This window comes from Lynx canadensis, chromosome A2 (assembly GCF_007474595.2).
Source record: "Lynx canadensis isolate LIC74 chromosome A2, mLynCan4.pri.v2, whole genome shotgun sequence".
Taxonomy (NCBI): domain Eukaryota; kingdom Metazoa; phylum Chordata; class Mammalia; order Carnivora; family Felidae; genus Lynx; species Lynx canadensis.
In genome coordinates this window covers 125,704,760-125,732,490 of record NC_044304.2, presented here as the reverse complement: position 1 = coordinate 125,732,490, position 27,731 = coordinate 125,704,760, and the positions used below count along the sequence as shown (strand labels likewise).

At 36.0% G+C, this 27,731-nt stretch overlaps 1 protein-coding gene across 2 annotated transcripts in view; it reads left to right on the top strand.

The window, feature by feature from the left end:
- The window catches only part of HERPUD2 (HERPUD family member 2), a 35,344-nt gene extending 8,002 nt beyond the window's left edge, over positions 1 to 27,342 (top strand). Inside the window, exons 3-9 of one of the 2 annotated variants that reach the window (XM_030308219.1) lie at positions 2,196 to 2,273; positions 5,816 to 5,929; positions 7,953 to 8,107; positions 20,832 to 20,954; positions 24,824 to 25,147; positions 25,865 to 25,982; positions 26,470 to 27,342. In XM_030308219.1, the coding sequence (XP_030164079.1) occupies positions 2,196 to 2,273; positions 5,816 to 5,929; positions 7,953 to 8,107; positions 20,832 to 20,954; positions 24,824 to 25,147; positions 25,865 to 25,982; positions 26,470 to 26,631 (1,074 nt within the window). In that variant the 3' untranslated portion in view covers positions 26,632 to 27,342. The remainder of the gene's footprint in view (positions 1 to 2,195; positions 2,274 to 5,815; positions 5,930 to 7,952; positions 8,108 to 20,831; positions 20,955 to 24,823; positions 25,148 to 25,864; positions 25,983 to 26,469) is intronic. The other variant, XM_030308220.1, reaches the window with a different exon arrangement.
- Positions 27,343 to 27,731: the final 389 nt, after the last annotated feature.

Sequence of the window (27,731 nt, the reverse complement as noted above, 5' to 3'; positions counted from 1 at the left end):
GCCAACTAATATTTATTATATGTATATTTCATGTTTTGTTTATTCATTTATCAGTTGATGGGCATTTGAGTTGTTTCCAGTTTTTGGCTATTATGACTAATGCTGTTATGGATATTCTTAGGCATGTGGACATGGTTTCAGTTCTCTTTGGTATATACCTCGGAATGGAACGGGGTATATCCTGAATCATCAGGCAACTCTTTGTTTAACCCTGAGGAAGTGCCAAACTTTTTCACAGAGGCTGTTGCATTTTACATTCCTATCAGCAGTGTGCGAGAGTTCTCCAAAGTTTCTCTACATCCTCATCCATGCTTGTTTTTGCTTCAGTGTACTTTATGGGAGGGTACTGTGTAATTTTGTTATTTTATGTATTCTGCCTTTTTGAAAATTGATATTCCCTTGCTGTGAAAAGATAAAAGTTTATTTGAAGTTGACCAAATTAGTATTTATTTTGTTGATTGTGGTAACATTGTGGTTATTTGGAAAAAAAAACCCAGAAATCTGTTCCAGAAACATACTGTTTTTACGGGTGGAAAGAAATGATGTGTGATATTTGCTTTGAAACTCTTTTCCCTCAAAAAGGCAGCGGGGGATAGATGAAACAAGAATAGCAAAGTATTGATAATTATTGGAGTTGAATATTTGGGAAGTTTTGATGATGATAACTGGGGGTTCATTTTGTTCTCTCTACCTTGTGTGTGTTTGAGAATTTTCATAGTGAAGTAAAAAATTCATAAGACTGATGTCCTTTGTGCAGAATGATGATATGACATAGAAGTATCTATTAAATGTTTGGACTGGTGGAAAAATGATAGCTTATGATGGCTGTAGTCTTTGTTAAAGAAACTTTAGCTTCCAGCTGAATTGATAAATGCATTATGGAAACTTGTATTATAGAATTCATTTAGTTCAAGGGTTAAATCAATTATTATCTACTTAGCTTTTAACTTATGTTATTTATATAATTTACTATTTATTCCTCACTCAGTATTTAAATGTATTGATTGAAGTTTCAAGATTTGTGATATGTATTATTTTTTTTAAACCTTCTGTATTCTGTTTGGTTGTTGATATACAGGAATTTGACGTTATGCCTTTTAGGAATGGCACACTCAAAAATACAGGAGAAGCTAGATTATGTCTAACAGCTAAATATCTTGGCAAGACAGTTATACCTTTCCCTTCATCTTTGGTACCTAGGAGCCCCTGAACCACAGATCTTACTTATTCAGTATGACAGGTTCTATTATGGTTATTTTTTATTATAAGACCCTTTTTTAGTAGCCATGTTGAATACATGTTTTGTTTGAAAATTGTTATAGTTGTTTGGATTCGGCATATTTACCAATTGTTGATATGGCTAATATTTAATTGTTTTAATAGAATTCATGGAACCTTTGCCTGTTTTCTGGGGAGGTCTTATGGGGACTGTACATAAATGCTTTGATTTTAAATACTTTAATGCTAGCATTGCGAGCACTTAGCAGATTTATCATATGTACAAAATAAGGCAGAGACAACCAGAACTTATTTCCTATTCTTGGTTGCATATGGAGATGGCAGCTGAATCTCCATGCACTTGAGTTAGTTTTTCTTTAGTCTTGTGTTTTTGAAAAATATATAGAGGTATTTGTGAGAGTGGCAGGAATAATAAAAACTAGAATAGTTATCAGGTAAAACTGTAAATCCAAATGGCTCTTGAATTAAAACCAATAAATTGTTCTATATGATGTTAGTAAATAAGGAAATAAATCTTATGTATCCTTTTAGATTAAAAATACTGACAAAACAATACAGACTAATTGTGATGACCTTGAAGGTATATCCCATTGTTAGCTATTACTGCTAGAAGGCCAACCACCTTCTTATTTACAGTCTTGAAGGCCTTTGATGATAGTCACACATGCATTGCATTATGGCTGAAAGGCAAACTTCCAATTTACCTTTTTTTCCTTATCTTTTAAAACATTGTTAATTACCTGTATTTTATTGTACCTACAATAGGTAGACTACCATTTGCTGAGCTCTTAATGTCTTATGTCGAATTTGGAAAAAATAATTTTAAGTTATGTCAGTTTTCTGCTTATCTGTGCCTAAAGGGAGTTTTACTTTACTCATATTTAGGCATGTTATTCCCAATTTCCAATTTGTATAATTAGAAAAAGTTGAAATCTTTTCTTTGTCCCATTTCTTAGTTGACGAAGGATCAAAGATTGGTGTATTCGGGCAGACTGCTTCCCGATCATCTGCAGCTGAAAGACATTCTCAGAAAAGTAAGCTTTTCTACAACTATTTGATACCAGATAAATTCAGAGTGAGAGGAGATATGTTCTGAAGCTTTACTGATATTTAGCTGGTTCAGTTTTTAGATACTTAAAATCAACCCTTTTGGGGAGCATAACAGGTAAACTTGAACTAGAAAGTAAAGAACATAATGATAGATTCTAATTAGTTTAGGTAAACAGTTTTGTATATCCATCTGATGGCTAAATCTAAAATAGGATTATATGTTTGTGTTCAGGTATTTGTCATATTAGAAAGCAGTATTGACTTATCAGTAGTGCGGGAGTAGTGTTCAAGTAGTGGTGAAGGATTTTCATTGATAATCTCTTCTCTCTTAAATCCCCTTTTGACCAAACTGCATGATATTTTAATACAAGTTGCTTGAGGTAGGAATTTAATTTCAGGACAGGAGATGAAAGGAAGTACAATTGGCCCATCGATTAGCAAACTTTGAATGCTAGTGCTCAGAGCTAAAATATATTTCAAAGTAATTTTTTGACAATCAGCTTAAATGCTAGTAATTTTTTAACTTTATTATTATTATTATTATTTTATTTTTTGAGAGAGCACAAACAGGGCAGGGGCAGAGAGAGAGGGAGACAAAGAATCCAAAGCAGGCTCCAGGCTCTGAGCTGTCAGCACAGAGCCCAATGGGGGGCTCGAACCCATGAACACGAGATCATGACCTGAGCTGGAGTCAGATACTCAACCTACTAAGCCACTCAGGCACCCCTGAATGCTAGTAATTTTAATGGCAGCTCGTCTTAGCTCATGTTCATTTGTGGTATTTATACTTTCATAACTTTTCTGCATTTGAGATGCTGCTTTTTGTTTGTGATTTGAGCAGAATCAGATACATAGCTTTTGTGTTTCACAAACTTAACTTTTTGACTTAACTCTTAATGTTCTTTTGGATAACCCTAATCTGTTTAGAAGGTCTGTGTCCTCTCCTGTATGTTTATGGTCATCTGTGGGAAACTTTAAAAAATCTTATACTGGTATGTTCCTTTTGTTTAGATAGTTGAAATTTTAGCTTTGCCAGTGTGACTTCTTGCTGTAATTTTCATTTTAATCATGTAGTTTCAGGTTGGCAAAGTGGTTTAATAACCTCTCCTCCCTGGCCCCCCTCAAAAATAGTGGAATTTGTGGCAGATTTTTTTGCCTCTCTCGCTCTCTGATAGATTTGTTGTTTTTTTTTTTTTTTTTAAATGTTAAGCTCTATGCCCCAATCTGGGGCTTGCATTCATCATTCTGAGATCAAGAGTCACATGCTCTACCTACTGAGCCAGCCAGGTGCCCTAGACTTGAATTTTTGGAGCAGTTTTAGGTTCACAGCAGAGTTGAGCAGAAGGCATAGAGACTTCCCATATGCCTCCTGTCTTTCCACATGCAGAGGCTACCCCACTAACAAAATTCTGCATCAGAGTGGTATATTTGTTACAATTGACATTGTGCACAGTATCTTACACTGATGAAGCATTATCATCAAAAGTCCATAGTTTACATTAGGGTTCACTCTTGGTGGTGTGCATACAATCTGTGGGTTTTTACAAATGTGTAGTGACATGTATCCATCATTATAGTATCCTAAAGAATAGTTTCACTACCCTGGAAATCAACTGTGCTCCACCTGTTCATTTTCCCTCTTGTGTTTATGCTTAAAAACGTTTCTGCCATATGCTCTTTGAAATACACATTTTTGGGGTACCTGGGTAGCTCAGTTGGTTAAGTGTCCGACTCTTGATTTTGGCTCAGGTCTTGAACTCGTGGTTTGTGAGATTGGACCCCACGTTGGGTTCTGCGCTGGTGGAATGGAGCCTGCTTGGGATTCTCTCTCTTCCTCTTTTTCTGCTCCTCCCCTGTTAGTGTGCCCATCCATGTGCGTGCACACCCTCTCTTCTTAAAATAAATAAACTAAAAAAAATACAAATTTATTTATTATTTTTAAACCAAGGATGGCTAGACTTGGCATGTGAATACCTTTTAGAAGGTTTTTGCTTCCAGAAATGATTTCTGACCAGAAGAGTTCAAATAAAAACGCTTCAGTTCAAGGACTGTTGTACCCCCATAGAAAATGTTTTAACAGTATGTTTATATTTTGAATAGATCTTTAAAGCGTTTTTGTTAAAGTCAGTGTATTTGCTTTTATTCAGATAGGTCCTGCCATTAGTTTTACTTGTTTAGTTATAAAATGTTTTGCAGAAATATTTCTCCCAAAGGTGAATGAAAATTGTTACTTGTGACTTATGTGACCTTTGAAACTAGGTTTCTAAGGATAAACATCTTTTTTTTTTTTTTTCTTTTTAAGGATAAACATCTTATACTTGGATGCCTTTTAGTATTCTGCATTCCAAAGCTAAGAAGACATTGTAAATCAGGCATGCTTTCTACCTACTTTGCTAGGCACATCTCATGTCATGCTGTCTCTGGGGATGCCTTTTCCCTAGCATTCCAATCCCGTTAACTCCTTTCTCTAAACTCCTCAAGCAATTGTAATTCGTGCTTCTCAGTTTTGTGCCAGAGACTGTTTTATATATTCCCTAATTGTGCTCTGATATGCTAGTCTGATCTCTTAACAGTTTGTGAGCCTCTTTAGGGGAGGGGTTGACTCTTACCCTTTTTTGGATTCACCTCAGAATTAAGCCCAATTCTGGGTTTATGTGAGATAGTTGATAAATTTTTAGTTTCTGGTAGCTTTGTTTCTCTTTCTCACAACTGGGCATCTTTCTTTTCTTCCTGCCCCCTTGTCTTTATCATTCTCTGGTTTTCTTTTCTGTCTTTAAATTGCTGAGCCATCCTTTGCTCTGCCCTCCTTTATTTTCTTTCCTTTCTCTATCTTCTATCCTAGCTTTATGTCTGACTATAAATATACTCATGAAATCACTAAGCTTAAATGCCAATCCTAATCAATATTAGAATATTTTCCTTTAGTCATAGTTGTAGGTTTATGGAAACACATGGAATATGTAAGGAATATAGTTCAAATATACCCTTTCAATCTGTGTATAATTGTTATAGGTAAAACTAGTTTTTGAATTAAAAAAAAACAAACTATACATTACCTTGCTAGGATTAAGGCATATGAGAGCATGGTGAAATTGAGTTTCTTGTAATGGAAATATTTTCAATACTCAAAAGTTTGTAGGCCTCAGCTTCAATGTGACTGTTACATAGTTTTGGTACTAAGGTGCTAGGTGTTTTTATGTTGAAGTAATAGATTGCATTGATGCAACTTTACAGCACTTCTTGCTTCAAGATTCCTTGATATACAAAGTAATCATTTTTTCATATAGCAGGTACTGAGTAGTTAGACCATTTTCTAAGCATGGAGAATGTATTGAATTCAGAAGGGTGTTAGTACCAATACTGAAATGGTAAATGTACCTTCAAGTGGCAAAAATTTACTACTAATAAAATGGCTGTGCTAGAAAGGAACTTAAAATTTGAGTTAAATATTTCAGCTTAGCTATTGACTTTTTGAACTAAACATTTTCCAATACTACCCTTTAAATGTAATCTTCTTTAATTTTAGCAAGATGAGTATCATATGGTTCATCTAGTGTGTACTTCTCGGACTCCTCCCAGTTCTCCAAAATCCAGCACCACTAGAGAAAGTCATGAAGCATTGGCATCCAGCAGCAATTCTGTGAGTTGTTTTGGGAGGAGTAAATGTTGAAATTTTCTGATTATCCTTTTAAGTGAAAAACAGAACGATTGGAGCTTGTGCATTGTGAGACTGTGTTTTGAACAGCTTGAGTTAGGCATCTAAACTTTGTTTTTAGAGATCCAGTGTAGAGTATTACTCCTTGAAGCTTGTTCTCCATGAGTTATAATTTGTGTATAGACTGAAGATCCAATCTTCAAGGTTTTAATTACCAAAATACTCAGAAAACAGAGTGATGATATGGTTATATAATTTAAAATGTAAGACCAGTACAGTTTCAAAAATACTAAAGGTACTTGATATACTGTATTATATTCAAGGTTCATTAAATTATTTAAATTTTAAGTATGCTAAGTCATCTTCGAGTAGATTGCTCAAGAATTTTGTTTTTTAAAATGACTGGATTTAGGCATGCATTTCAATGTCAGGAAAAAAAATTCTTATTCAATTCTTTCAGATTTGGGTATTCATTTTTCCCTTCTTATTTTTCATCTGACTAAAATTGTTTTGGAATTTTTTTTAATAGTTGAACTTTTCAACCTAGTCATACTCTACCAGTTGAAAGACAAATCCTTTATGTTAAATTATTTTTGGTTTCCCATTATTTTATATGACACCTTTGATGATGAGAGAAAATGATTGGATGAGTGGAAGTTTGCTTTAAATTTCATGGGCAGGGAACTTATATACTCTGCCAAGTATACTTTCCTTCTTGTTAAGAGTTTAGCCAAAACTTTAAGGAGGGGATGGATCACAGAGGTGGTAACTAGTTGGAGGATCTTTCAGTAGTTACTAGTTAACTGCCTCTTTAAGAAAATAGATCCTTAAGCATGGCCTTAGTGGTAAGTATTTTCTAGTACTAGCTGTGGGAATTTAGCTTACATTAAACTGAGATATGGTTTGTCAACAAAGGCCAAGGGGTCTTCATATGTTTCCTACCTTTCATGAGAAGGGACAAAACATTGGCATTGGCACAGAGTCTTTGGATGCAGTTGTGTTGCTTCAGTTTTTGTTCAGAAAGACCCCTTTCAACTTGTCATGTGGTTCCTCAGCCATGATTTCATGTCATGAGTATGTATATTCAGTTTTTTCAAGGTGTGTTAGGAAAATCTGAAAAGTATCAAGGGAAACTTAAGTGGAATTCTCCTTTTTTTTTATGGCTGAGAAATTTCAGTGGGATTTGAGAATGTCTTAAAAATCTAGTCATGAAAGAGTTAATAAGGTCAGAAATCATTAGTTCTAGCAAAATTAGGCTGTGCTGCCAAATGGCTATGCCTTTCTCCTATGATTTTTTTAAACTGAGTATCATATGATGCTGGTCCATTTAGTGAGCAATCTTGACAAAAAGGAAGCCTTTACCAGTTTATGCCCCTAAGAATCACACTCTCTCGTAAGATATTTGACGCTGTTTTATGTGGAATAACCTCTTAAAGAAAGCTTTGTTAGTTTTGCAAAAAGACCAGTGTCCTTAGGACCTTTTACGTGGCAGGACTTACAAAGGTAGACATATAAAAAGACATTCAGTAGGAAGGCAGTACAGGTAAAATACAATTTTAATGAGCTTGGAAGGATGTTAAAATTATATTGTCTCCAGCTATTTAAAGTGGGAGAACTACAATTTATATCAAATGTAATTGTGTTTTACATTTACGTAAAACTTGTGACACACTTTTCAAAAGGTAAATTGGGGTCATCTTCAAGGGGTCATATTTTTTAAAGTTATTGAATTTGGGAGTTAATAACATCATCAGAACATGAGAATTTTAAAATCTTAATTGGTATCTTGTTCATTCTTTGAAAAAACGTGTTTGTTGATTTTCTGAACTCTTAATCTCATCAGAATTAAAATATCGACGTATTATGGGCACATGATTCAAGTCAGTATATTTCTAAAATTCACTTTTTGCAGAGGTATTTCATAAATACATATTTAGCAATGTGTCTCGAATCTCATGATTGCAATGAATTAAATCTCCTTGGAAAAATAATTACATTTTTGTTGTAGAATTCAGATCAGTCAGGATCAACAACTCCATCATCCAGTCAAGAAACCTTGTCTTTATCTGCCAGTTCTTCCTCGGAAGGATTGAGGCAACGTACCCTTCCACAAGCACAAACCGACCCAGCACAGACTCATCAGTTCCCATATGTAATGCAAGGGTGAGTGAAATCGTAGCGGTGGGGCTCTTAAAAATCTGTTACTCCTGACTTTCTTGGTAGCCCCTTTGCAATAACCAAACTACACTGGAAATTTATTCATAGTCTTCCTTAAACATTTTGAGAATTAGGGAGTTAAATAGAGTGGTGCTTTTGAAAGCTGGCAATACATCAGAATCATCTAGGGCAGTGCTTTTCAGACTTTTTTTTTTTTTTAACGTTTATTTATTTTTGAGACAGAGAGAGACAGAGCATGAACAGGGGAGGGGCAGAGAGAGAGGGAGACACAGAATCTGAAACAGGCTCCAGGCTCCGAGCTGTCAGCACAGAGCCCGACGCGGGGCTCGAACTCACGGACCGTGAGATCATGACCTGAGCCGAAGTCGAATGCTTAGCCTACTGAGCCACCCAGGAGCCCCAAATTGGGACAATATTCTATCAGAAATATTGTCCAACCAAGCCACCCAGGCACCCCCAGACTTTAATGTTTGTGCTAATCACCTGGGGATCTTGTTAAGCTGCAGGTCTGATTCAGTAGGTCTGATTGGCCTGAGATTCTGTAGTTCCAACAAGCTCCCAGGTGATATTGATGCTTCTCATGCTTTGAATAGCAAGGATCTAGGTAACTAAAACAGTTTCTTAACTTCTTTTTTTTTTTTTTTTTTTTTTTAACCCAATGTCACTGTAGATCTACTCAAATTAGCCTTCTGGGAAGCAGATGGGTGAGTGAGGATGTTCTTGGAAGAGTAGAAGGCCCGGTAATCTGTTCTTAAAAAGTTCCACAGGTGTTTCTGATCAGCTAGGCTTGGTAACATCTGAGGTAGGGTAAAACTGTGATGTGTTAATAAAGACATACTAACCATTGTCTGTTATCTAGAGTCTTTATTAGAGTTTATGCAAGAAGCTTGCGTATGGCTACCTTATATTTAGCAATTGTAGCAGGCCTCTTGGATTAGGCAGTTCTAGGGGGAAATGCAGCCAACAGCCACAGCACATCCTTCAGACAGCTCAGTAGGATCACGGAGAATGTGGTTTGGACCTGGCTTATATATGAAACCAGGGTACTTTACTGGGGTGCTCTTGAAGTAAAGGAAACGTGAGTAATAGGTTATTGAGATCGTTTTGTGTGGCATATCGTGCTGTGGGATGCAGTGTGTGGCAGTGCTCCAGATCCACAATTGTGAAGCTAGAAGACATAGGGAAATGGCTGGGACCTCAGAATGGTAGTATAAATGACATAACCAAGGAGTACTTTTTACTTAGAACTTTAGACTTAATTCCATTCTTTTTCTTTTATATTGAGTTATATTTGATGTAAAACATTATATGAACTTAAGGTGTATAGCAAAACTTAATTCTTAATGTTGACAACCAAAGCTGGGTATATAGCAAAATGTAAGAAACTCATTGTGTCACATTTCTTTTTTTTTAAATATAATTTATTATCAAATTGGTTTCCATACAACACCCAGTGCTCATCCCAACGCATTGTGTCACATTTCTTGAATGTGAAGCTTTTTCTCTGAAAGTAAGTGTTTTTAGATAAGGCTAATTGTAGACTTTTATGAAGCACCAATGAAACTATTTTTGTTTTTAGAAAATGATTACTGCAAAACAAAACTTAGTTACTTGTAAGAAGCAATGTTCTCAGGGTTTATGTTATGGAATGGTAGCTTAGAATATTTTCTATCTTATGACAGTAATTCATTTCCTGTCTTTTTTTGCAGAGTAAAACAGTTTCAGTTCCTCTCAATTTATACAGTGATTTTACTTATTTTATTTGGTGGTATTGGTGGAAAGTGAGAGTATTATGCATATAATAAATCTGGAAGAATATATGATGACATGTTAATAATAGTTATTTCTGGATAATAAGATTTAAAATTTTTTTTTTTTTAATTTTTTTTTTCAACGTTTATTTATTTTTGGGACAGAGAGAGACAGAGCATGAACGGGGGAGGGGCAGAGAGAGAGGGAGACACAGAATCGGAAACAGGCTCCAGGCTCTGAGCCATCAGCCCAGAGCCTGACGCGGGGCTCGAACTCCCGGACCGCGAGATCGTGACCTGGCTGAAGTCGGACGCTTAACCGACTGCGCCACCCAGGCGCCCCTAAAATTTTTTTTTTAATGTTTTTGAGAGAGAGAGTCAGAGAGAGAGAGAGACAGAGACAGAGAGACAGGGCACGAGCTGAGGACGGGCAGAGAGAGAAGGAGACACAGAATCTGAAGTAAGCTCCAGGCTCTGAGCTGTCAGCACAGAGCCTGACATGGGGCTTGAACTCGTGAACCGTGAGATCATGACCTGAGCCGAAGTTGGACACTCAACCAGCTGAGCCACCCAGTCGCCCCTGGATAATAAGATTTTTAACTCTCATACTTATAGTGAATGTATTTTGTAATAAACAAAACAAAGCCTATAAGGTTGCAAGTCTTTAGAATAAAACCATAGATATTGTGGGAAAAGATTAATTTCTCTAAGCTAAGCTGTTGAGGAAATCAACGAGACAAAAGCGTTCAGCTCTTAGCAGTGTATTAAGCAGATTAGAAAAATCTGAAATAATTGTGCTCTTTTTTTTTGCCAAATATAAGTATTAAAATGATGAACAATAAAACTTTAAAGATGTTACAGCTTTATTTAAGGAATCTATTACTAGATGAATAACATTTGGTTTTAAATCAGGAAAGCAATATAGTCTAGTGGCTCCAGATTCTGGAGCCAGCCTGCCTTGGTTTGAATGTATCTACTGACTAGCTTAGGCAAGTCTTTTCCCTACTTTGCTTCAGTTTGCTCATTATCTGGAGATAAGAGTACTTATCATACAGGATTTCTGTGTGGATTAAAAGAGTTCTTGTATGTGAAGTTTTTACTGATGTGTTAGTAGTTACTTACAAATTCATTCATATTTATAAGTGAATGTTGTACAAACATTCAGCAAACAGATTTGAATGAATGAATGCCTGTGTTTGGTGCTGGAAAATAAATATATTTGAGAAGAGCACTTTGTGATACACAATGCAATTTATTGAAAGTTTAGTAAATAGGTTGTTTAGTTTAATAACAAATATAATTTAACTTAATCTCATAGTTGTAATTTTTTACTAATGAAGACTTTAAATCTCTCTTTAAGTAGATTTTGTTTAACATAGGCCTTAGCCTTAAATGTGCAAGAGTAGTCAGTGATTTAGTGACCTTGATGAATTCACCAACAAAATAGAAGCTCTGCATTCCTTTTTCAAAATTCACTACAGCTTACATATAAGTAGTCACATGTTTTTCACCACCTAGGTTAGTATTCTCAATCTTTATTGAGCTTGTTAAAACTGCTAAATCCTGGTGTCTACTCCCTGAGATTTTGAATCACTAGGTTTGTGGTGGTACTCAGGAATTTGCCAACTTAACAAGACTTTGGGAACCTTGCTTTGAGAAATCCTAATACAGGTGATTATTCACCCATATCTAGCTCTTGAAGAAACATGAGAAGACCAGAGCGGTACATGTACATCATCGTATTGGCTGTCCATTTATAATGTCACATTTATCAATCCTGACTGTTTTGGACTCAGTCTGTTGTGCTGTCATATTCATTTACTTTAACTCCAAAAATTGCTGGTTGGGTTATAGAATACCCACTATTTGTACATCACTTTTTCCCCCTGAGATACTAACAGCTTTGTTTTATAGTTAATAAAACTGAAAGCCTACTCATTGTACCTTTCTATATTGCCTGATTTTTTTTTTAAAGTAAAAATTGCTTTAGTTCACCACCCAGAAATAACTATTACTAACATTTTTGTAATATCCTTTTACTTTTCTAAGTAAACTTTTAAAAATTTTTATTATTATTTAAAACAAATTTTTTTTTAATGTTTATTTACTTTTGAGAGAGACAGAAAGACAGAGCAAAGCTGGGGAGGGGCAGAGAGAGGGAGACACTGAATCTAAAGCAGGCTCCAGGCTCTGAGCTATCAGCACAGAGCCTGACATGGGGCTGGAACTCACAAACCATGAGATTGTGACCTGAGCTGAAGTCGGACGCTTAACCAACTGAGCCACCCAGGCGCCCCTCTAAGTAAACTTTGAAATAAAACATTATGCTATTTTACTTTGTAAACTTTTTTTAAAAACATGATTTAGCCTGGACGTATTTCCAGATCAAATATAAATCTACCACATTTAAAGTCTTGAGACATGTGGCATTCTGGATGAGTTCTTACATACACACTAATATTTTTTAGATTTTTGTTCAACATTCATTTAGGGTGATTGAGCTCTGGAGTAGACTTGGGGCTGGGAAAAAAGAGGGACGAGAAGGCTGTGCCCAAATGGCAAAATGAAAGCCCTGTAGCTAACCAGGAAGTTCAAAGACCAAATATTGTTATTTGAATGTGAACATGCATACTAGGCCCTTAATCCCCTTCCCACTACCCCAAGCAGTTTATCGAAATAGTCCTTCCACATATGTGTAGTTCTCCTGAGAGGAGATCCAAAAAGTACAAGTTTCTCCAGTTGTTTATATTCTAGTAATGCCTTAGTTTAACATCCTGGTTGCCACCCTGTGATCTTCCTCTGTACCCACGTCTTGTTTGAAACAGCCTTTGTTCAGCACTTTGCCAAATCATATTCTTATTATGCACCACCCAATTCAAAGCTCATTCTTTCCAGGGAGACTACTCTGATGTACCCAGAACATTTTATCTTTCCAGCTTTATGTCTGTACATTTCAGCATCTGGTGTCCCATTTATTAAAAGAAAAAATCTATGATTTTTAATTATGTGGATGTGCCAGTTTGCCCACTCCTCTGTTGATGAAGAATGTCTTTAGTTGCTTTTACTGCAAAATAACCTCAAAACTCAGAGGCTTACAACAACATACTCATTTTTCTTGTTCACGAGTCTTGTTAGTCACTTGGGACATCTCTGCCTCAGGCTGTAGGTTGAGTTCTGGTTTGTTTCATGTTTCTCATTCTCTGGACTAGAAACTCCCCAAGACATGTTCTTCTTATGACAAATGACGGGAATGCAAGAGGGGAAGCTAACCACTGAGCACATTTAAAACCTCAGCATGTGTCATGTTCACTAACATTTCATTAGTCAAAACGAATCACATGGCCCCTGCTCAGTAGCATTGGGATTGGAGAGGTATTGCCAAGTTACCAATGCCGTGCTGGCAAGTGCTTAGTAACTGGCTTTTCCAGGGGGGATCTTAAGCTAATTTGTAGCATTTGCTGATTTCTCTGGTCTTGAATACTTTCACTATGGCAGATTCAAGATACCAAGGGTTGGCTTACAAAATTCTTGAACTTGAACAATTAGCTTTGTGAGTCAGTATTAGCTGGCATGGGCCAGCTTTGCCACCGTGTGTCAGACAGTGTGCATGTATAATCCTGTTACAGAAGAGTGAAGAATTGGGGCAATATTCTTTTTTTTTTTTTAATTTTTTTTAACGTTTATTTGTTATTGAGAGACAGAGATAGAGCACAAGTCAGGGAGGGGCAGAGAGAGGGGGAGACACAGAATCTGAAGCAGGTTCCAGGCTCTGAGCTGTCAGCACAGAGCCCGACGCAGGGCTTGAACTCATAAACCGTGAGATCATGACCTGAGCCGAAGTCGAATGCTTAGCCTACTGAGCCACCCAGGAGCCCCAAATTGGGACAATATTCTATCAGAAATTTTTGGGTTAATTGCTTCCCACTAAACCTCACTATAATCAGTATTCTTAGATACTTACATATTATCAGTTTTTCTTTTAGGGTAAGTTGTGAAAAAGAGAATTCCTGGGTCAAAGTGTTCTTAAGACTTTTTGAGACTCTTAAAGACTATTGTAGAAGTGCAGTGAATTTGTACCAGTTTATTCTAATAACAGCTGTCCATCCCTTTACAGATATGTACTTGCCAGTCTGACAAATTGGAATGTTCCTGTTTTAAGACATGATAAAGAGACATTCTTTTTGTTTTGGTTTGTGAAATACTTGTTGGTGTGTTGTTATTTTTGAAAATTGATTTGTGACAGTTCTTCATGTAAAAGAATATTAATAATTCTTATGGAGCACTTAGTACAAGCTAGGCATTGTATTAAGCACTTATACATGCTATAAATTCAGTGCTAGACATTGAATTTTATATCAACTCTGTGGTCTAGGTACTATTTTCTCCCATTTTACAGGTGAGGAGAAAGAGGCTTAAAAGATAGCTATGTAGCTTGCCTAAGTTCACAGAAGGGGTCAGCAGTGGAACTAGAATTCAAATCCATATCTGACCTGAAAGTCTGTATTGTTTTTTTTTTAATATGAAATTTATTGTTAAATTGGTTTCCATACAACACCCAGTGCTCATCCTAAAATGTGCCCTCTTCAGTACCCATCACCCACCCTCTCCTCCCTCCCATCCTCCATCAACCCTCAGTTTGTTCTGTTTTTAAGAGTCTCTTATGGAAAGTCCGTGTTCTTAACAGTCTTTTGGAAGTGACTCTCTGTTTTGTCTATCATTAGTTTTAGTATTTTTTCCTAGATTGCCATTTGTATTTTGACTTCATTTATAATGCCCCTCTCCTCTCCGCCCTCCCATGCAAAACCTTTTTCTAGTCAGATCTCCTGGTCAGATTTTAAGTATTGGTGACTGAGTAAGCAAATCTGTATGAGGATCTTGTAACTTTCTTCAGTATAAGTTTACTTTAGAATTTGCTGTATACTAGGCATTGAAGACAGGAAAATGAATTATGTACTTGCCCTCAATAGAAGTAGGTCAGATAGGCAAATAAATTACCATGTGCTGATGTGCTCTCATGGTCTTGAAAAAAGTTCTGCAGGGGGCGCCTGGGTGGCACAGTCGGATAAGTGTCCGACTTCAGCCAGGTCACGATCTCGCGGTCTGTGAGTTCGAGCCCCGCGTCGGGCTCTGGGCTGATGGCTCAGAGCCTGGATCCTGTTTCCGATTCTGTGTCTCCCTCTCTCTCTGCCCCTCCCCCGTTCATGCTCTGTCTCTCTCTGTCCCAAAAATAAATAAACGTTGAAAAAAAAAATTAAAAAAAAAAAAGAAAAAAGTTCTGCAGGAGCCTGGTTGAGGAAATGACTGTCTCTGAGTGAAAGAGTGGGGAGGGCTTCTTGGGCGTAATTGGAGCTGATTTTAGGGGAAGTTCAGCAGGTAGAACAAAGCAAGTGTGGGGAGTCTTGAAAAGGCATATTCTGGGAGCAAGGTGGGTATTCCATGCAGTTGTTACATCTTTGTGTGGAGTAGTAAGGGGAATGGGGCTGACTTAACAGGTTTTTTGGAAAGAATTTGTTCCTGATTATTGAAGTTTGCAGTTCCTTTTATCTTCTCTCCTTTGTAATTCTTAACTTTAAAAAACGTACAGGGACGACTGGGTGGCTCAGTTGACGAAGCGTCTAACTTTGGCTCAGGTCATGATCTCATGGTTCGTGAGTTCGAGCCTCGCGTTGGGCTCTGTGCTGACACCTCGGAGCCTGGAGCCTGCTTCAGATTCTGTTTCTCCCTCTCTCTCTGCTGCTCCCCCGCTCATGCTTTGTCTCTCTCTCTCTCTCTCTCTCTCTCTCTCAAAAATAAACATTAAAAAAATAAAATAAACATACTAATGAATGTCTTTTGGTATAGCTTTTCAAGTATGTATTTGTGAATGACAGTCTTTCAAGTTCTTTGTTTTTGTCGTCTTCTCTGTTGTGCTCCATTTCCATGTGTTTCTGTGAATTTCTCTGACCCCTTTTTTTCCTGTGTTTTTATCGAATAGTACTAGCTGGTATAGTCTGTCTGAAAAGGAAAAAAAAAGCTACTAGAATTTGTGTTATCAAATGATTTCCTCCCACATGTGTATATCAGCAGTTTCCTCACTGACTTTGCCAAGGCCAGAGGGAGAGGCCAGGTTATCCATTTACTTTCCTTGAATAAAGAATATGACATTTTGTATGGAGACAGGCATATTTCAGATTCCAAATAGTTACATTTTCCCTGTGTTCCTGCTATTTTATTTGGCTCTTTGCAAAAAAAGCAATACTTAATTATTTTGAGTTATAAAAGTATATATATATATATTATATAAGTATAATATATATTATATTATAAAAGTATATATATTAAATATCATATTATAAAAGCATATATATATATTAAAGAGTTTGGGGAAAAAAACAAGTAGGGGGAAAAAGTATCCCTGTCTAATCCTCTAAAGACAGCTATTTGTTAACATTTAATGTTTTCTTCTAGTATTGTTTTCTTTGCAAATGGTTTTCTTTAATATAGTTGTGATTTTTGCCTTGTTAACATTACATTTTCATTTAATTGTGAAAATTAAATGAAATTTATAAGTTTCTAGGTTAGTTGCTTATAAACAGTACTTTATTTCAGAGTTTTCTTGCTATTTATATGTTGTTGTTAGACACATATTTATTGTGCTAAGTCCTGGACATATTATAAAGGGTAGAGCCTATTCCCTTTTCTTAGGAGCACAGAGTCTGGTCAGAGAGACAGGAAAGTAAACAGGTAATTCACTTTTTAAGTTATTTTCTAAGAGGTGGTACCTGTGAATGGTACCATTTTTAAAGCGAACAAAGTATGCAAAAGTTTCCTTCTTGTGTCTCCTATGACACAAGCTATCCGTGATAAACTGTGTGTGTGTGTGCCTGTGTATATGTGGGTATATGTGTGTGCACACATGAGTGTGTGTATTTAACACAAATAGTAGCGTACATCCTATACTGGCCTACATTTTGTTTTTTTCACTAAGTATATTAACATCATTCCCTATTAATACACAAGACCTGTCCCATTCTTTATGTAAAGTTCGCAATTTTCCATTATATAGATTACTATATGTTTTTGAAGAAGGTTTTTTTTTAAACCTTCTAGTTTTCTTTTTTTTTTTTTTAATGTTTATTTATTTATTTAGAAAGAGAGTACACGTGTGTATATGAGCTGGGAAGGGACAGAGAGAGAGGAGACAGAAAATCTCAAGTAGGCTCCACACTGTCAGAATGAAGCCTGATGCGGGGCCCAATTTCATGAACTGTGAGATTGTGACTAGAGCCAAAACCAAGACTTGGACACTTAACTGACTGAGCCAACCAGGTGCCCCTAAATAGTTAATATTTTTAGTCACTGCTTTTTTAATTTTTAAAAATTTGATTATACTTTTTAAATATTCACAGAGAAAATATAATGAACCCCCATTTACCTAACACCCAGCTTCAACAACTGTTAACAACAGACCATACCATTCTTCATCTGTTTCCCCTTGTTCCTCCTTTGTTCTTGGGCTGGATTATTTCTAAAGCAAAACCTAGACATCTTATCATTTCATGTGTAAATACTGGGTATCTGTAACAGATAATACAGATATAGACTATAAGAAAATCTTAATCAGAATACCATTAGAATACTCAAAAATTCTTTAATATCATCAACTACCCAGTTCATGTTCAGTTTTCCTTGATTGTCTCAAATGTCTTACAGTTGTCTTGATTGAGTCAGTGTTCAGAGAAGTTGACATATTGCATTTAGTTGATGTTTTTTAAAACTCTTCTAATCCTTAAATCCTTCCTGCCCCCACTTTTTTTTAAAGATTTTTATAATGTTTATTTTTTATTTTATAGCTAATAGTTGCTATGCTTTTCATAATATTACTAATATAAAATGTCACTTGGTTAGGGCAGAGATGTGAAAATTTTTTCTGTGTTTCGTATTTCTTTAAGTTAATTTTCAGAAGCAGAAGTACTTGGGCATCTGGGTAAAAGTGAATATTTTTAAAGGTGTTTAATTTTGTAAAATTGTTTTTTAAAGTCTATTCCAGTTCATCCTGTTAGCAAAAGAGTTGGGTTTCACTTATACCCTTGAGAGCCAATACCAAATATTGGCAGACAAAAACAAAAGTCTTTATTTTAACTTGCCTTTATTTGATGTCTTAATGATTATTTCCAGTTTTATGAATTCTTTATATAGAAAATATATTAACTTATTTATTGAAAACATTTTTTTGTAAGCTCTGTCTCTTTAAATTTTATGTCATCAAATAATGTGGATTCCTTTTTTATGCTTTCTAATATTGCTTATAAGTTAGGAGAATCTTCTTCCCTCCAAAGGCTTGATAAATAATCAATTCCAGTTTCTTCTAGATTTTCTGTGGTTTAACTTTTAATACTTTTATTTAAAAAAAATTTTTTTTTTTCAACGTTTATTTATTTTTGGGACAGAGAGAGACAGAGCATGAACGGGCGAGGGGCAGAGAGAGAGGGAGACACAGAATCGGAAACAGGCTCCAGGCTCTGAGCCATCAACCCAGAGCCCGATGCGGGGCTCGAACTCACGGACCGAGAGATCGTGACCTGGCTGAAGTCGGACGCTTAACCGACTGCGCCACCCAGGCGCCCCAATACTTTTATTTTAGTTCATTTGAAACTTACTTGAGCATTTGGAATGAGAGGAAGCTTTAAACTCCTTTCTCTTCACCACTTATTTGGTAATCACTTTTCCCAGCATGAAATAATTCTCTATCATGTTGTTTAATGATGCATCCTCTGGAATATATTAAATTCTTATGTAATATGTTTAATTGATCTATAACTATATATTTTAATAATAACTTATTATTGAGTAAATATGAATTTAATAAGTAGCAATATAATAGTAATAATAAATTAATTATAATATATTATAAATATAATAAATAATATTTAATAAAATAATTATAGTAATAAATTATTTAGTAATTTAGTGTCATGTAAATCCTTTATTTCTTGTTTTCTGGAGAGTACCAAATAAATACATAACATCTTGTCTGAGGATAATCAGCACAACTGAAAGTTGTAGTATGCCAGGTTGGGTCTGGAATGTGTCTTAGCAAGTATATAGTCCAGTAGTTTTTAACTTACTGGAGAGTAAGGGAGGAAGCATTTTGGAATCATCTAGGGGAGTTTAGTAGTTTTTGTTTGTTTGTTTTTGGCAACATATTTTTGATAATCACCATCTGTTCTCAACCACTGTAGGGTGAGGTAGAAAGCTATAATAACTTTCTTCCAAATGATTGTTAGTCGCTCTTTCTTCCCTTGATCTTTAAAACCAGTGACAAAGCCCAGACTTCTGTTTTACAATTGAAGTAATGGACTTGTGTGAGGTTCTGTTTCTTAGCTGTAGGGATTGGTAGAGCTGTACTTTCAGGGGGATGGGTTTTTTTCTTTTTTCTTAGTCGGGAAAACTAAGAGCATTTAAAGTGTACACCTAGATATAGACTCCCCTTGTTGCTAAGACTTGATTTAGGTGCCTTTCAGATTTGCTTAGATGTATCAGCTTACTGATGGAGATTCTAAGATCTTTATACAAGTATTTTATAATGCTTCTCTGTTCCAGTGGTATGGCTTTCTCTCCAGGTTTAATCAGTGATTGGTATCTTTGTAAAGGAATAGCTGAGTTAAATTTCTTTTCCTTTTCTTATATGGGACTTGTTTATCAAGAGCTGGGAGGAACTCTCATGGAGGCTTCTCTGCTTTTCCCTCTTAATTCAGTTTGTTGGAAAGCTTGGAAAGTAGGGGGGAGCAGGGCTCTATTCAGGAAGTAGGAGGATTTTCTGAGGATAAGAGCGCTATATGGCTCCCACTACTGCTCCAAGGATGAGAAAAGTTCAGTTAATCTGTAGGGAGGTTGGTGGCTTACCTAGCACCAAGTTGCCTTAAGAACAGATAAGCCTCTCAAGCTCTTTTGAATTAGGTTTCTATAATCAGTTATTGCCAATTGTACATTAACAGTCTTTTGAATATAATATTAAAAATTTATCAATTTGTTAATGATTTTTGTCTCACTCTGGTTAGCCCCTACTTATATCAGCTAAAGATAAGGTTCAAGTGATATGAAGAAAAGAAGAGTTAGAAAATTAGCAAATTCTGCATTTACTCCATATGCTTATCCCTGTGGTTGTCTTGATATATGTGAATTTCCACAAATATTTATGTATTTTGGAGTTGTATTCAGATTTAGGGGTAGGGGAGAGTAAAAAATAAAAATAGCTAACATTTATTGAGTACAGACTAACAACCCTGTGAGGGAGATTCTGTTATTAGCTCCATTTTAGAGATAAGGAAACACACATAGAGAACTTAAATATGACTTCCACAAATTTTACCAAGTTAATAGGCACTTAACATACTTTTAGAATGTGTGTGTAAGTATGTACTGCTAATCTTGGTTTTTTAACTTAGATTTTTTTTTTACAGATTGTATAATGTTTATTTTTTATTTTATAGCTAACAGCTGCTATATTTTTAATAATATTACTAATATAAAATATCATTTGGGGAAAAAATATCATTTGGGTAGGACCCCCATTCCTCAAAACATTTGGTCATGAAGTTTATTTTAGGGCTTTTGGTTCTTAAGGAGAATGTACTTAAGATATAGTGAAAGTATTTTTGTCCTTTTCTGCTGAAATGAGAAGATAGCAAATGTTTAGTCTTGTCACACATTTTGTGGATGATTTGCTTTATTTTCTTCTTAAAATTGGGCTGAAATGTTAGTCATTGTATATACTTGGAGTCAGGGTCATTTTATATAAGCAATTTTATGTAGGACATTAAATATGTCTTATTTGAACAATGTTGAAAATATTTTTCTTTTCAGTAAGATTTAATGTATTTTGTCAATGGGTGGCTTATACTTAAGAAATGAAAATTCAGAGATATGCCTTCAACTTTCAGAACATAAAAAGACATTTCTTTATCTCTTTATTGCAGAAATGTGGACAACCAGCTTCCTGGGCAAGCTATTCCAGCTGGATTCCCAGTGTATCCTGCTTTCAGCCCGCTGCAGATGCTGTGGTGGCAACAGATGTATGCTCATCAGTATTATATGCAATAGTAAGTTAATTTGAGTTCAGTTTTTTGCTCAGTGTGCCACTTGCTTTATTTCGTTTTTCATCCTAAGTAAGTTGATTTGGGATTTCATTTACTGATATATTTCACTGGTTTTTAAAAATTATTATGAGAATGAGTTTGCCAACATTTTAGCAGATACTTTCTTTTAAATTATTTTTGGCTAAAGAACACCCGAAAAACAAATAATCCAGTGAAGAAACGGGCAGAAGACACGAATAGACACTTCTCTAAAGAAGACATCCAGATGGCCAACAGGCACGTGAAAAGATGTTCAACTTCACTCCTCATCAGGGAAATACAAATCAAAACCACACTCAGATACCACCTCACGCCAGTCAGAGTGGCTAAAATGGACAAGTCAGGACACTATAGATGCTGGCGAGGATGTGGAGAAACGGGAACCCTCTCACACTGTGGGTGGGAATGCAAACTGGTGCAGCCGCTCTGGAAAACAGTGTGGAGGTTCCTCAAAAAATTAAAAATAGACCTACCCTATGACCTAGCAATAGCACTGCCAGGAATTTACCCAAGGGATATAGGAGTGCTGATGCATAGGGGCACCTGTACCCCAATGTTTATAGCAGCACTCTCAACAATAGCCAAATTATGGAAAGAGCCTAAATGTCCATCAACTGATGAATGGATCAAGAAGATGTAGTTTATATATATACAATGGAATACTACTTGGCAATGAGAAAGCATGAAATCTGGCCTTTTGTAGCAACGTGGATGGAACTGGAGAGTGTTTTGCTAAGTGAAATAAGTCATACAGAGAAAGGCAGATACCATATGTTTTCACTCCTATGTGGATCCTGAGAAACTTAACAGAAGACCATGGGGGAGGGGAAGGAAAAAAAAAAGGTTAGGGAGGGAGCCAAAACATAAGAGACTCTTAAAAACTGAGAATAAACTGAGGGTTGATGGGGGTGGGAGGGAGGGGAGGGTGGGTGATGGGCATTGAGGAGGGTACCTGTTGGGATGAGCACTGGGTGTTGTATGGAAACCAATTTGACAATAAATTACATACATACATACATACATAAATAGGCTACAGAGAAAAGGGTTCACATCCAGTTCGCATTAGCTAAACCTATTCTCTCCTTCTCCCTCTCTCCCCTACATTTATAGCAGTATTGAGATGCTTTCTTTAATATAACATTTTATTTAAGAGGAGAAAACTTAGGAAAGTTTTACTGGAAGGCAGCAAATCTACATGAAGAGATAGGAAGTTGAATGAAAAAGGGAATCATATGTCAGGGAGGTTCATGTTGATGTGGGGCTCAGTGGAGGCTTGTATGCTTCCAGACTGTTAGTACTTCAGTAAGTTTTGCTTCTGGTCAGCATAGATCTTACTTAGATCCAAGTATGGTTTCTCAGTCTTCATTCTTCTGGACTTCTGTGCATTCATTTAACATTTCTAGCTCCTCTTTGATGTTCTCCTCTCCTTGTTTCTGTGATTTTGTTATCCTCTTCATTCTTTTTGTCTTTCTGATCACTCATGTTGTGTCCTTGAGGGCCCATTTTTTCCCTTCTAAATGGTAACATTCCTTGTTCAGTTAGACAGATATTTGTATACTTGCCATGTACCTTAGGACACTCAGTCTCGTAAAGAAGACAGGATTCAGTCCTGGACCAGTCCTCTTGGATTTCTTTCATCTGTGGCCTTAGTTGTTAGCTCTCTTTGATTGACCCCTATTCTTTATCTCCTATGCTTCATCCTGGTTGCTGGAAGATTTCCATAGGGCAATTTGCCTTTCCTTTAAATTCAGGATGTCTAAAATTTGACACCACCATCTTCTGTGTGTGTGTGTGTGTGTGTGTGTGTGTGTGTGTGTGTGTTCAATAAGGTTTATTGTTAGCTTTATTGCCTATAGTCTCTAAGATGCGACTTTATTGTGCCTTTGCAAACAGGATACATTTCTTAAAAAACTGATCAAAATTTCCCATACATATAGCTCTATATAATAGATTATAGTGCAACACTATTTTTCTTACATAATTATAGAAATACCATAGAATCCAAGAGTACAGCATAAGCGAAAGAAATACAATCCTTAGCCATCTGAGCAAGATGACTTGATGAGTCCTTTTAGTGTAAGTTTAGAAAACATGGAGGAGAGAAAAAAGATACATGCACTCTGCAGTCAGGAGCAAAATACATTAACTACCTGTTCCTTGCAAGGCACAGGTGGGGGTAATGGTGAATTTCAGACACCACCATCCTCTTAAGTGTCTTCTCCTTCCTGACTTCTTTGTCAGTGACAGAGTCTCTTTTTATTCATCTCCAGGCTCTTAACCTTCATCAGCTTTGACTCTGCTTTCACTTATCCCTGAACCCAATAACTTACCAAGATGAGTTAACAATATGTTGTTTCTAACTTTGGTTCTTCCCCTACATCTTACTTTTAATATTTTGCCTAGATATTTTCTCATTTTGGACCTACTTTACTGCAACTGTTCTCTCTGTTTTTAGACTCTCTACCATATTTCATCCCAGGCTAATGTACTTCACACAAAATTGAGCCAGTCCTTCCCCATCCTCCCAAATGTCTGATGACTCCCTTACCTACAGTGTGAAGTCTGTATCCTTATCCTTACTCCAGACCTTACCCCATTAAGCTGATCTGCTTCATGGTCCTCATATCCTAATGTTCTCTTGCATAATCCCTTGGCTGCAGACAGGCTATTTGTACCTTACCTATTGCTGTGGTAATAGTTATCATTTGAGTGACTGCTTTGTGCTTAGTACTGTGCTAGATTCTAGATGCTTTCCACCCCTAGTCTCATTTATAACCTCCTGAGAACTGTGTAGGGTAAGTGGGGCTTATTGTAGCTTCCTAAATCATACAATCTTATGTACATTATTTACCATCTGAGCCTTAGGTTCTCTCCTTTAGTGAAGTAACTCACCTATGAATCAGAATATCTATGAAGTAGGGAGTGTTTTGGAAACTAAAAAGCCCTATACAGATACAAGGTATTAGCATGTTAAATAGGAAATTTCTGTTTTATTTTATTTGCTATCTTGATTTTTAAACATTTTATTGTAGAAACATTTCAGCATGTGAGAGTATAGAATAGTAAAATGAATCCCTGTGCACTCACCACCCAGCTTCAATATTCATCAATTCTGTAACTTTTCCCTTCTGTGCTGGATAAGTTAAAGCAAATCCCAGATACATTGTTATTGTACTTGAGCCTCTTATAGGAAAATTTATTCTTTCAAGCAATCAAATTATAAGCAAACTTCAGGACCACGGTTATTCATAGGTTTACAAGTACCTATTCCAGTGGTTCCCAGATGGATTTCCCAAAAGTCAGGATTGGGGGTTGTTATCTGAGATCTAGTTAATATATTAAAATACAAATTATTTATCACTGACAATGGACACACAGGGTAAATGATTAATGTACCTTTTTAAACCTATGTTTCAAAACATGGCTCTAAGGGAGAGGTGGTGGGTACAGTGGTAGTCATCCCATTTGGAAAAACAAAAGTGGCCGTTAGTGAACAGGTTTGGAAAAAGATTTGGTCATTACCTTAGAAAGTAATTTAATGAAAGAGAGAAAATACAGTGATTACCATGGCCTTCTCATCTCTTCCACCTCTCCCCTACCATCTTTGTGAGGCTAAGAGAATATCTTTTCCTGAACTACTCACTCCTACCATCACTCTTGGCTCTACTTTTCCACTGGGGTTTGTGCTTGCCTAAGAAATGTGGTACGGGAGTTGTGATACTTTGTGCTAGGTTTATGAAAAATAATGTATGGCTCCCCAAGGAAGTTTTACAAAATATAGTATGATAAAGTTTTCTTTTTCTTTTTAATACTTCTTTTGTTGAATATTTCAGTCAAGCTGCAGTTTCAGCTCAGGCTACATCAAATGCCAACCCAGCCCAGCCTGCTGCTTCACAGCCTCTAAATTTGGCACATGTTCCTGGAGAAGAACCTCCACCAGCTCCAAACCTAGTGGCCCAAGAAAATCGACCCATGAATGAGAATGTTCAAATGAATGCACAGGGAGGTCCAGTGCTAAATGAAGAAGACTTCAATCGAGACTGGCTGGACTGGATGTACACGTTCTCCCGAGCTGCAATTCTCCTTAGCATTGTATACTTCTATTCTTCTTTTAGTCGTTTTATCATGGTAATGGGAGCCATGCTGCTGGTTTATTTGTGAGTGGTGTTCATTACCTTTTTGTGGTTTCTTTTAATTACTTTCTAGAATAGCACAGAATTTGGCATATGGTGGTCTGTCCTGAATGTTGAGTGAAGGAATATGAGTTTTGGACTCCATATATCTAGCACCAAAATCAAAGCAGGTTATGTTGAGTAAGAATGTTTATCAGAACTGTACAAGCAGATTTTTCCTTTACCATCTTTCATAAAAATTATTAATTCATTTAGACATGCTCTGTTAATTATTTAGAGCTTGAAGGGTCTGAGGCATTATTGTATAAGGATGTTCTTTTTAATTATAGTTATCAATAGTAAATCCTATAGGTATAGGCCAGACTTCTTTTTGTAAGTAGACTTTTTCTTGCCTCCCTTTCCCCCAAGAGGCAAAGAAATGTGTAGTTGAATTTCATTTTGAAAAATATCAGAAAAGATGTTATGATTCCCAGTACATGGAGACATTAAGATAGATAGGTTAGATATTAAGATATCTGGCATAGAGCCAGTTAAGCCCATGGTAGATTTTTAGACTTAAGTTGATTCTTGTTTTGCTGTCATTGCTTTGAGAGGGGTAGTCCTTGGCCCGAAGTAGGAGATTTAGTCTTTTCATTTATTATAGTTGAAATCATTTTTCTGTTGTAGGGCACTAATGTTTTATAGCATTGCAAATAAAAACAGTTGCGACTTATTTTCTTTTCTCTTTATTTTACTGAACAGACACCAAGCTGGATGGTTTCCTTTTAGGCAAGAAGGAGGTCAGCAACAGGCTCCCAACAATAATGCCGAAGTTAACAATGATGGGCAAAATGCCAACAACCTAGAACTTGAAGAAATGGTATGCTAACGAGGTTTTTGTATACTTCAAACATAGATATTTCCTCAGCAGAAGAGACCAACATGATTAAAGAATCTTGGGGTGTTCCACAAGTTTTTGTGGAATGGCACATGAAGAAAAGTTAACATAGAAATTGTGTGATTTTATCTGGGAGAACTTAGACTATAATACAGACTATAATACGGTCAGGAAGAACTAACATTATTCTTCCTAAATATAGCCTAGAAAGAAAATGATGCACACAGTGAGAATTTATTGTTTTACATTGGCAGTTACATTCATCTCAAAGTTCCTTTTGAACTTGAGCACTGAGGAATTTATCAGTTTTGGATTTAACAAAGATTTCTGATGGCCAGGTATATACTACTTCCTTGTGACATTGCTCCTGTTCCTTCTCTCTGTAGGGAAGAATTCTCTCTCTTTCTGTCATGAGTTAATGCTAGCTGTTCATATCCCTTAGGAGTATGTTTCTTGTTTTGTTTGAAAGGAGCGTCTTATGGATGATGGGCTTGAAGATGAGAGTGGAGAAGATGCAGGTGAAGATGCCAGTGCAATTCAAAGGCCTGGTTTAATGGCGTCAGCTTGGTCTTTTATCACCACCTTCTTTACTTCACTGATACCAGAGGGGCCTCCCCAGGTTGCCAATTAGACCTGAAAAACTGTGCCAGCTCCGAAGGAGGGTCTGACTTTAGGAAAGTGTTTTAAATAACAGTGCAATTTCAAAAAAATTTATTACTTTCTTTTCATCATCATGTACAGAGGTGTTTTTTTCTTTAAGCTTCTCATGCATATGAATATTTTAAGCACAAATGGACTACTAAATGTGTGATTTTTTTTTTCAAGATCCTAACAGAACATAGTATAACAATATTGGTCTTCCAGATTTTATTAATTTCAATTATGTATATTCTGTCAAGGCAGATCTATTTGTGTGTCTTATTTCTTTAAAGAGCTGCTTCACATATAAATGTCTATAGCTAATAGCCCAGCCCTTCAGTGTGTAATTTAAATAAATATATCTATTTTCTGTGAATTATCCTGAAAGTTTTAAACAGAATGACCTCATAGTTTTTAATAAAGAATATTATTTACCTAAAATGTGCTAGCAGCATCTTGCCCGGCCATAAAGCAATAAACTTCTCAATAATCTTAATTTTGACATTTGGATAAATAATGGAAACTTTCTATTTTAAGGGCATGTATCCCATCAATTGGAATTAGTACCTTAAAAAAAAAAAAAACGGCAGCTCTTCAATGGAATTAATAGTGATATAAATGTTTGATACAGGCAGTACTTTTATAAAATATGCTGGAAATTGCTCCCTGTAATTTTTTTAAATAAAAGGTCAATTATGGTAAACTGTCTTATGGGATATTTGTTCAGATTGTTTAATAATGTACCCATTACATGCCAAAATCTGTATACATTTCAGTAGTTGTTGGGAAAAGTTGCTGAAGTCTTCAAGTTCATTTTCATCTCTTTATGTTCCAGATGGGTATCTCTTCATTCTCAGTCTGAAACCTTGCTGGTCTTTTTAAAAATCCCTGTGAAGGCCAATTCAGTATTTTATAAGAAGGGTGTAAGTTTCTCATAGGGTAGCTAATTAAAATTAACAAATGAGGATAGGAGAACTTACTATGCAAGAACTTTATGTGACATGAAATGTATTATAAAGTTGTATGAGGTACTGGTCCAGTAATATATGATTAGATAATACAACAAAATAGAAGAGTAAGAAAACATTCATG